This window comes from Carya illinoinensis, chromosome 9 (genome assembly GCF_018687715.1).
Source record: "Carya illinoinensis cultivar Pawnee chromosome 9, C.illinoinensisPawnee_v1, whole genome shotgun sequence".
Taxonomy (NCBI): Eukaryota; Viridiplantae; Streptophyta; class Magnoliopsida; order Fagales; family Juglandaceae; genus Carya; species Carya illinoinensis.
The window spans coordinates 10215157-10226732 of record NC_056760.1 but is presented as its reverse complement, the minus strand read 5'-3'; the positions used below and the strand labels follow the sequence as shown (position 1 = coordinate 10226732).

The following is an 11576-nucleotide window of genomic DNA, read 5'->3' as shown; positions in this document are numbered from 1 at the left end:
GAAAGCACCAAATCACAGGGTTAAAAGTCCATGAAATATGTGCTGGTTAAGGTAATGGAGTCTGTAATGAGTACACACACGCTCACACCCCTTGATTTACTGTCTTTCTAGTTTTTAAGATTAAAAAAATAAAAAATAAAAAATTGGACCTTGGAACTTAAGAATTGCAAGTGGGAAGGGGGTAATATAATATAATATTATTCTGTTTGCCTTGTGGAATGTGTTTAGTAAGATTAAGCTTTATGATATTTAGTTTATTATATACATTTAGTAGCTTCACATGATATGTTGTTTATGTAGCTGTGAAGAAATATGCGACAATGAAAAGTGGATATATTTTAGTTAGAGATGACAGGCCAGATATTCTAGGGACCCAATAATTAAAAAACTTGAAGATTAAATTGTCATGAAATTTCTCAATTGTATTATCACATGCCTCGTAATGATTGTAGCAGAATACAGGAGACAATATCTATCAAGAGAGAGAGGGATTCATATTCTCCATAATTGACTGCTTGAATTGCACAAAAATTCGAACCATCAATGTGAAAGGGGCATGCTATCTCACTAAAAATGGCCCAGAGCAGAGGTTGCACCTACATAAGGCAAAGGGGCTCTCATGCTCTTTTCACATTGGTTGTCCAAATTGCAATACAATCTAACTAGCCAATTTCAAGGGATCTCCACCCGAGTCACAGAGAGAGAGGAACTCAATCCTAACCTGATAAAATAGTATATCAGGTCAATGCAAATGGTATAATTGGTCTGCAATGCAAAACACGTCTGCCACTAAACAAACTTGGACCTTGGTTTTAAGACGAACCAGACCCAAGAAACAAGGCTCGAGGGCCCTGCCCTGTACACGTAGTGGGACGATATTTTCCCAGACCTTCCGCGGCTTCGCTTTCACGTCGGAAACATATGCCCATTTACCCGCTTGCCTATCACCTGTTCTGAATGGCATATCTTTTCCTAAAGATCCCCTCTATCAGCCGTTCATCAGAGATAGAGCTCCATAATCTGGCTCACCAAGTAAAAAATCCTACATATCCTGGGCAATTCCATTACTGGAATGTCCATTGCCATCTCTGTTCAACTCCAAAGAAATTGAAGTCAATAGTATTGTGACAAGTATTCATCCTACCTGACGCTCTATATGGTGGAATAATTGGGAGAATTCAAAAGTTCAGAATGCGTCCGATGCCTATATATGGTGGCTCAGATCAGCGTTTTTTTTTTTTTTGAAATAAGCTCAGATCAGCGTTGTCTACTATGATTGTAGGACTCGAAAGCTTTTTTGCTTCCAAAACAATCTCCGGACGCTCTGACGGAAAGTTCTCCTACCTAACACTTTATGATCATCCTCAAATAAAGGGATTTCGATTTCAATGCTTCCATGTTTGTCAAAACCGTCGAGCATGGTAACAACTGAAGCCATGGTTGGTCTATCAGCTTCATTTGCTTCAGCACAGAGTAAGGCAGCGAGGATGCAGTTCATTATTTCAGATGTTGAGCCATCTGGCATCAATATTGTGGGATCTATAATTTCTGAAGCAGTTCCTTCAGTGAAGTTTTTCCAAGCCTGCAGGATAGAAATATATACATGATTTTAATTACTTAATAGGCAGAGGCAGCTACTAAGAGCATTTATTTCCATTATGATTATGTTGATTTCGTGTGCATGAAGTACTGACTAGTGCTGGACTAAATGAAGAAAGGAAATGCATCCGATTGAGTATGATTGTACTTACACAGCTCAAAAGATTGTCCGCATTCCCCTCGTTTCGAAAGCAATTGTTCTTCTGCCCGCACACTATCTCCAAGACTAATACACCGAAGTTAAAGACATCGGACTTCATTGAGATCAACGGCATGTGCATCACATCTGGAGCTCCGCTGTACATTATAAATAATGTCCATCAGTTTAATTCAAATATTATTGGTATCCATCAGTTTAATTCAAATATTATTGGTACTAACACCACTTACATGTCCTTCTACAATACAAGTTATACCTATTAAATGCTAATCTCCTTTCCATGATACTTACTTGGTCCTCCCAATTCTACTTGTATTCTCGGGAACTTGATCCAATGAATGCAAACTTTTCAAGCAAAAATCTGAAATCTTTGGATTCATTTCTTCGTCCAGAAATATGTTACTAGCTTTAAGACCATGATTCAAACATAGGTTATATTTTTCATGAAGGTAAAGAACCCCTTGTGCAATGCCTCTTATGATTTTGTAGCGCATTTCCCAATCCAAAGTTGCAAGCTTGAGCGGATCTACATTTCCAAGCAAGTATATGGGTCATTTAACTAAAATAAATGGAAGCATATATATTCTAACAAGATATGAAAGGCAAAACAACAAATGTTCTGCATATATAAATCAGAGAAGAAGTAGGTAAGTGCGAAATATACCAGACAGGTAGTGATCAAGGCTTGTATTTGGAACAAAATCATATATTAGAAGTCTTTCATTTCCTTTGACGGAACAGCCTAGGAGCTGAACAATATTAGGGTGTTGAAGTCTAGTCAGCGAAAGGACCTTATCCTCAAATTCTACCCCTTGTTGTCCATAACCCATTGACAGCCTTTTTACAGTAATGACTTTATCAGAGAACCTACCCTGATCAGAATAAAAATGGAGTGTATGTAATCATCCAGGAATTTGAAATTTACTATCTTTTGAGAATTATAGTTGTTACAATTCAAAAGGATAACATCTACTTACCTTATAAACATTACCAAATTCACTTTCACGGAGTTTATTTGCTTCGGAGAAGTTGTTCGTGGCAACTTTAATATTGTCAAAGTCGAATGGTATGGATCCAATTATCTCATCTACATTTTTAAAAAGAACTAATCAACACACATAAGTGATCAATTAAGTTAATTCTAAAATGAGAAGTAAAACAACTTAAAATATGTCCATACAGCAAGCCGGAAGCTGAATCTTATCCCCAACATCATGCCTATTGTTTGAATTTGTTATTTCCTTTAGCGATATACAAAAACAGTCTTTACTCAATAGAGTAACAATTAATGAACATGAAGAACGTATCACTTACTTTCAACTTTATTCCTTCCCCGCTTCGCCCTTATATAGATGCCCGCGATGGACGAGATTAGTCCCAGAAAAGTAATAGATGCCAAAACTACAATAAAGTTCAGGTTCCCTGCAAAAATTATAAAGTGAAAATTGTTGATCGAATATTGGAATTCATATTTCGTCTGGATATGGAGAACTAATCTTTAAAGTGAAAATAACAACAAACACATATCAAGCATTACATTAAATGTCAACCATGAGATTCTTATAAGCGTAACGGCATGGGTACCTTTTCTAATAGGCGACCTGTGAGGATCAGTTGGGGTTGGCGGATGATAAGGGCGTTGCCTGGGATAATAACTTCGGGTTGGCGGATGATAAGGGGGTGGCGTGGGTGGCGAATGATAAGGGGGTGGCGAATGAATTGTTGAGTTATAGAACGGGTAGACCTCAAACCTGATATCACAGCTGGGTCTAGCGATTCTCCCACCTTCCTTCCCATCACAACATCGTGGAATACCTTCAGATGCCCCAAGCAAGCAATCGTTGCATTCTTGTTCAGATAAATCAGGCGTGCATTGCACGAGTGCATATATGGTTTTGAAGTTTGATACGGTTGCATTCCCTGATGCAAACTTACGAAGAGAATAGCGTGCGGCAGCTCGACTTCTAATTAGCCTTTCCAGCAAGCTCCTAACAACGTCAAAGAACTGATCCGCATAGTTAGCCGATACGTTATTGATGCCCCACATGGTGAAATTGGGGCTGGTTTCTATGCCACCCAAAATCGAGCGATTTGAGTAGCGTAGCATACAGTGGTCGTACCACCCAATTGCCTCCTTATGATCGGGACAGAGCTCAGGGAGAAGGTAACTAGCATTGTAGAGGCAACCACGGCAAACATCCAGTTGAACATCTCCTCTACAGAGTCCAATTGCGTGTACTTCGTTGATGTTCTGGCCATAAGAGGAGTTGTAGAATCCGTTGTTGATAATTTCGGTACTGGTGTTGGATATGGAGTGGAGGAGGTGATTGAGGTTTGCCTCATATGTACTATTAGAAATGTAGTTATCCCTGTCGTCGTATAAACAGGAATGGTATAGGAAGGCTGGCTGTGCAACGGCTTGAGAAATTATCCTGAAAATGGCAGCGACGAACAGAAGAACTAATGTTGACGAAAGCATTATTGCCATATCTTCAATAAAATGAACCCACAAGGGAAGAGTTCTTTTTATAGGCGACAGTAGTAAATGCTGAGGGGAAAGGTATTGGGCTGAGTCGAAGAAGGAAAATTTTGTAAACTACGATTTCGTCTTACTTCTTTTTAACAACTAAACAAAGTCTATACTCTCATAAAAGTCTTATAATTGACCATCCTCGAAATCCGAAGTCTGAACAGGCTCTTGAGCACCTGAAACATTCCTGTTTCCGGGTAATACTTTTTCCCCGTCAATCTTGGTCGGTTGGCGTCAGAGACTCAGAAATTACCATCACGTGTGACTGTGTCTTAAATGACCCACTCTGTGAGATAACGCGTACATGTACAGTTGCATTTGAGAATGCTTTACTACATTTTTTTTTTTTTTTTCACTAAATGTATATTAATTAGCATTCATTACATAAAATAAAATTCCCAATTTGTTCTCCTACCTTAATCTGACGAAAATAATTTGTTTCCCGTTCGGATATCCCAAGGATCAACTGGCAAGGTCTCAGGTGCTGCGCTCTTTAAATCCTTTTGAGTTTCGGTTTGGGAGCTCAACCCACATCCGCTTCAGTTTCCAGCAAATCAAACAAAACTTTTGGCGAAATGAAAATGGGCCTCTTGGCAATAGGCCATATGGCTTTTTCGTGCAAATAACTAGCCACACAAAATTTTCATTTTAAAAATAAAATTCACATTTCATTATTACAATTTTCTTACATTTTCATACAAAATATAATAAACAATTTAACTTTTTTCCTACTTTTTCAAATCTCAAAATAATAATAATATTAAAATATAATTTAATATTTAATCTTAAAATTCAAAATTCTCATCTGAGAATTCTCAGTGACCAAGCAGAACCTAATTGAAGTTTTCTACTGCCATTTGTGATTACATGAGTTGTGTCGAGAAATAAATTTTATATTACTTGTGGATAAGGTCTTGAGTTTGTTTATAAAGAATGTGTAATCATCTCTTATTAGACCGATTTTATTAAATGAGTTAGGTTTTTGAATTTCTTCATGGTATTAAAGCCTATCATTTAACAAATAGAATCCACGCCACTTAACTTGTGACAATGATCAGAAAAAATATTGGCATGTACGTAAGGGAGGATGTTGAAGAATAAATCTCATAGGATAATTGGGCATATTTATAAGGAATGAGTAATCATCTCTTGTTGAACCGGTTTTATGAGATGAGTTAATCTCTTGAATTTATTCAAGTTTAGATGAAATGAAAGTTAAATAAAATATTATTTTTTAATATTATTTTTGTTTTGAGATTTAAAAAAAATATATTTATTATATTTTGTGGGGAAGTTTAAAAAAATTGTAATGATATTAGTTGAGATGAAACGGTTTGTAAAAACAAATTAGGTTATGTTTAGATGTCAAAATCACTTCAATCCATCTCAAATGAATCATTAACGAGACTCATTACTTATTCAATTTCTTATAAAAAACTAAGCTCATTTCAACTTACTTTATATATTCAAACACATATCTCAATCAATTTATATTCAAATACATCTCAATAAAACTTATAAAATAGTACTATTTACATATCAATTCAAATTATTTGAGATCATTTCAACATCTAAACACTGCCTAAGAGTTCATAACGAATCATTATGGTCAAATATGCAATGAAACGAACCTATTTGCTTTACTTTAAAAATAAATAAATAAATTTGAGGGTCTTATCATACTATCCATACATATTCTCGTGTGTTGGCTAATTTGTATAGTTTTGTATGCTTTACTTTAGGGGTGAACAAAATAATCGGCAACGGATTTCTACCGAAAATTTGACCCAACTCAACCCAAGTTAACCGATCTGAAAAGAAATAGTTCAGAATTTGCAAACTTCCATAACCATTCCGAAAAAAGGTTTGAAATTTGGTTATTAACCGATTTATGTTTTTACCCATCTATCTTATTTCTCTGGGCTTTTGTTTTTGAGATTTATCATTTGGGTATTGTACTGGGGAAGGAATCCCAAACCAGATTCGTTTGAAGAGAAAGAAAGAGATAGTTTTCATTTTTGGCCAAGTGCAGCTTGGAAAGTCGAGGATGCCGTTGCAGACCAAATCCCGGCGAGGCTACATGTGTGATCTGCATGCCTTGTGGTCTTAGAAAAGATGCTCTGTGTTTGATTGTGGAGCTACAAAAATTTGAAGGGGCTGGTCCTTATCTTTTCATAGAAAACAATTTGTGTTGCTTTGCTTTGACAATAAAACCTCAAGCAAAGTGGGTGCACACCCTCCTTCGATCCTCAGCTTCAGTTTCTTCATACATTGTCTTCCAAGACAGATTCCATGATCATGTTTTCTGCCAACCCAAAGATAATGAAGCAGTTATCAATGACGATGAAGAAAAGATAAGCAAACAACAAGTTAGACTTTAATTGGATTTGAAATCTTATTCTCTGAACTTATCTTCAAAAGACCTTCTTGAAGATTCTACAATAACCCACTTGAAAGAGAGAGTATAAAATGAAAGAACAAGACAAAAAAGAGTAGATTTGTAAAAGAATTGCATTAATCGAAGACATGACTTAAAGCATACTCAATTACTTAAGTTCTAGAGTCTAGTGTTGTGTGTAACGCCACGTATTCAATCCCATCCGAAACTGTAAGAAAGAGTATTGACTACTAACTTCTATTAAAGAATGATGTATTCTTAAAAAATAATAATAAATTAAAATTAAAATTCCAGGTCGGGAACCTGATTTTTTTAGAATATGCCCGGTTCAGACAATCGTTTATTCGGTCAATCGGTTAACTAAAGTTGCTTAAATCGGATCGGGTCAGAACTATGCATTTTCAGGCCGGGTGATCAGTCTACTTTACTTTTTTGCCTCAGCCCATATAAATCCAGAAATAATGTGCATGGATACTTATTTTTTGGGGCAAAAATCAATTAAGTAGATTTGTTTATATATGAAATAATATGAATGGCAGTGAAAGAAGATCCGATAGATCATGTGAAAGCCATCCAAGTTGTGAGGCTCGAGGAAGGTGTGGCGTCGTTTTCTTGAAAAAGGTAAGCTAATAAGGAATACCACAGCCGAGACCGTGAGTTTTTGTTAGATCATTCCGTCGTTTGGACGTCGGGTTGAATTAAATTTATTTATGAATAGTTATTAATTAATATAGTAGAGTGAATTTTATAAAAATTATTTAGGATGAATTTGTTTAGATATATTTAGATATTAAAATTAATTTAAATATATTTATGAAAAATTAAAAAATCTTATGGATCTCCCGTATAAGAATATGTTGAGTTGAAAAAGATTATAAGCCTTACGTGTAAAGAAATTTTGAGTTGAAGTGAGTTTAATAATTAGTAGAGTGAGTTTTGTGGAGACCATTTAATATGAGTTTATATGTATTTAGATGTTAAAATAAGTTTAGATATACTTATGAAAAATTAAAAAATATTGTATATCTTATTTATAAAGAGGTGTTAAATTGAAAAATATTATAAATTTTATGTATAAATAAGTTTTAAGTTAAAATGAATTTAATGATTTAATAATTAAGAATTCAAATATTAATTTCAGTCTAAAATTATACTAAATTGATCTCAATTATTCCAAGAGTTTTACTACATACAAGTACAGTTGCGCACTAATCTGTGTACCAATACTGATTTATTCATACTTAAAATTTAAATTAATATTATTTTTAATAAAATTTACTTTTTGACCAATCATATCATATTAATGTACAGATTAATATATAATTCTACTTGAAAATATATTTTTCTTTATTTTTCAAACGAGACAGGGAGACGTTGATTAACACCCCTCTGCTCCGCATGGGACCTTTTGTCAAGTTGTGCCAATGTGACCCCACTACCCCCCATCTATCCCCTTCCCCTTTAAACTAATGAGACTAATAGCCTCTCCTCTCTCGTGGGGTTGGGCCCTCCTTTGTTCGTCCAATTCTGCTCGTTACTCATCAGGGTCCATCTCTATTTGAGTTAAAATATACCCGTGTAATGTTAAAAGCATAGATGCCATAAAATTGACCTGATATCTTTTTGTTGTGCCTTTTTTTTTTAAATTGATCTAAATATTTTTTAAAAAAATAAATTAATAAATTGAAGTATTTTAATGTAATACATCATATTATAATTTATTTTTTACTATGAAATACATCTTACTTACCACATAAAAACACACTAGCTTATAAGTTTATTTTTACAAAATTCTTTTGAATTTTGTAGACCCAACAATTCTTTTTTAAACATATTGAGATTTTATTTGTAATAGATTTTTTTTTTTCTTCTAGGAAAAATACAAAGATTGCAAACCATATTCTTTTAGTTTATTTTTCATAACATTTTTCTAATTATCTCATCTAATCAATACAATTTATCTTATCTTATCTAATAGAGAGAGAGAGAGAGAGAGAGAGAGAGGGTATAGGTATCGTGATAATTAGCATGCACTATATGATACGTTTCTGGACATGGCACAATAATTGAAAGCAGGTGATGCATATGATATGATCAATACCTAACCTTTTGATTTGGACATCATAGGTGATGCAATACCACTTGTTGCTTATCGTATAATGCTAACTGCAATTATACCACGTAAGCACGTTCAACTGATCTTGTTTTCTTAAACTAAAACTCTGATGCATAAGATTGCTCACAAATTGTTTTCTATTTGTGACTTTTATTTCCCAATCATTTATATTAAAATTTAATTTAATTTTTTTCTTTTAAAAATTATAATAGATGTAATTTTCTCTCTGGACATATTATAATAGGCGCCATTCTAGAAGGAACCATGAAAATGACAAGACGATTCAACCCCTCAGGACGTGCAATGTGTTTACAACTTACATGGTGGGTTAATATTGTTTAAAGATTTGTTTTTTTAAGTGCCTCGAAGTGTCTAGGCAATCTCTCAAGCAAAGACTACGATTTAATATTAAAGGAAACATCTACTGTAATTGTTTTTTATTTTAAATATATGTAAATTTGTTATAAATTATGTTACGCAGAAGTTATGCTGGTGATGTTTCTGAATTGCATTACTCTTACATAATGATTATATTATTAAGTACTTCTTTCTATAGAATGGGTAAGAAGATGTTGGCTATAGGCTATAGCATGGAGAAGAAATGGACTTATTCTATTGTCAAGTCCAAGATACAACATACTATACACATTTAAGATTAAAATAACAAAATTTTATTTGTAAAATTTAAATTTTAAATTTTATTTTCTAAATTAAGTTATGTCATTAAATAAATAATATAAGCTTAAAAATAGAATTTTTGTTCAAAATAATACAATTCAAGATAAGAATAAGAATAATATTGTTCCCATGGGACCTAATATGCATAAATGAGTTAAGACGTCCATTTGATACACACACTTGGACAAGACAGACGCTACGCTCACAACCAAGTGAAATTACTTTCTAAAGAAATTGGGGAATTTTGGAAACCCAAATAAATCCCAAATTCCAGGACCCAGGACAGGACAGGAGGACCTCTCCATCAGAACCACAAAATCTGAACAAATAAGGTTTGGCTCACACGTAAGCCGAGTTAACTCGTTTGAACCCACCCGACTAGACCGAATCATCGCCCAATAAACTCCCCCAAAAAATAGCAATTAACATTACCAACAAACAACAATAACAAAGGCCCCCCCAAAACCCTCCGCAAACCATTAACTAATTATCGAACCGGATTTAATCCCTTCGTATTTTACACTAATTAACCATCGAACCCGGTCTGACTCCAAACCGCATCTCTGATCCGTCTCATATCCCGGCCCTTCAGCGTCCGGCCCACGCCCTCAAAAACCGAGGTGGCAGCCGTCTTCCGGCTACGCGCCAGGTACTCGTGTGGTGGCACCATCTCCGGGTCGCCATCGCCCAGGCCTTCGTCCAGCTCGTGCAGCGACTCGACCGAGTCGATTCGGAGGATCTTGCTCCAGTCCGGCACGTTCACTGGCGCCGACGTGGCCATTTGGTGGCCCCCACGTGGAGACGGTGCTGCCGCAACGTCATCGTTCCCGCGGAACTGGTGCACGATCCTAGAAGACGCTGTCGGGCGGCCCGATTCCTCGAAGGCCAACGACAGCCCACCCACCTGTCGGTCATCCCGGGGGATCCGGCGGCGGCTCCTGAAGCCCACGCTCCCGTTGCTCTCCACAGAGGCGGGTGCAGTCCACTCCCCCTGCGAATTGTTGCTGCCGTAAAGGACGTGGTCCTCCCGGTCAGTCATGCCTTCAACCATGGACCAGACATCTTCTTCTCCGAGCTCCGACGAGTCCGTTCCGTTCGACCCATGACCGTGGCCGTTGCCGTAGCTGAAGCTCCCCAGTAACCTTTCGCTTCGGCTCGTCGTCAATTTCCGACCCTTCGCCATTAGAGCATGGTCAGAGCTGGGCCACGGAATAGGGTTTGACCAGAGACCCAATATAAAATAAACGAAAGTTTTCAGACCCAAATTAAGCTACTAACTACTACGACTCCATTGGTGGAGGCTCTCGCATAAGCTCGCTTCTGAAGAATGGGAATGCATATATAGCATTATAAAGTTCACAAACCCCGGACCCCAGAAGTTAATTTCATGTGAATTTCGGGTGCATTTTGTCTCTGCATTTCATCACTTCACCAATGCGATTTACGGAGAGAATAGAAGACGCCAAGTAGGCCAAGTCTCTAAATGAAAGAAAACATCAGAGGTGGTAATTCATTCTACTAGCCCACGCGCTCCACTTACAGCGTAAGAACCACTTACCAACGGGGGCGAGTGTACGACGGAGAGGGAGAGCGTGAGCGTGGGCTTGAAGAATGAATACGACTTTGCCAAATATGATTACAAAATTATAAAAATTTACTATTTTTGGTCATTGGACTGTTCTCCACTCTAATTTTGACATTACATACAATCCCGTGAAGTGTGAACCTTTGGCATTGTGAAGTAAACAAGATGGAGGTCTTGCTCATTCTCCATTAAATTTGAATGTTAGGTATAGTCGTACAGATTTATATAATTATTTTTAAAAGATAGAGTTTATTATTAAATTAATAATTTTTTTTACGCAAATCTCATATTTATTTATTTTTAAGTATTTACATACTTTATAATTATAAATAATATTTCTCTCATAGCTAGGATGATTATAACATAATCCAAACGCTTTACACAAGTAAAGATGGAACTAAAATTTTCTATCAAAAGGTTATTACGCACTCAATTAGGAGGAAAAAAGAAAAGAGCAAGCGATATTGACTTGTCTCTTCTCAGTAAAAATGTTTTATATTTTAAAATAAA

General features: G+C 36.0%; 2 protein-coding genes across 2 annotated transcripts; both read right to left on the bottom strand.

Annotated features, from left to right (window-relative positions):
* Positions 1-404: 404 nt before the first annotated feature.
* Positions 405-4482, bottom strand: LOC122277170 (cysteine-rich receptor-like protein kinase 26). The gene is made up of 7 exons (XM_043087066.1): positions 3344-4482; positions 3074-3181; positions 2737-2846; positions 2424-2631; positions 2051-2285; positions 1752-1896; positions 405-1582 (listed from the first exon to the last, which is right to left on the bottom strand). The coding sequence occupies exons 1-7, from the start codon at positions 4245-4247 to the stop codon at positions 1271-1273; spliced, it is 2022 nt and encodes a 673-aa protein (XP_042943000.1). The 5' UTR covers positions 4248-4482; the 3' UTR covers positions 405-1270.
* A 5109-nt stretch (positions 4483-9591) lies between these two features.
* On the bottom strand, positions 9592-10807 carry LOC122277540. Its single transcript, XM_043087554.1, has one exon. The coding sequence runs from the start codon at positions 10662-10664 to the stop codon at positions 10008-10010; it is 657 nt and encodes a 218-aa protein (XP_042943488.1). The 5' UTR covers positions 10665-10807; the 3' UTR covers positions 9592-10007.
* Between the last annotated feature and the right edge of the window lie 769 nt (positions 10808-11576).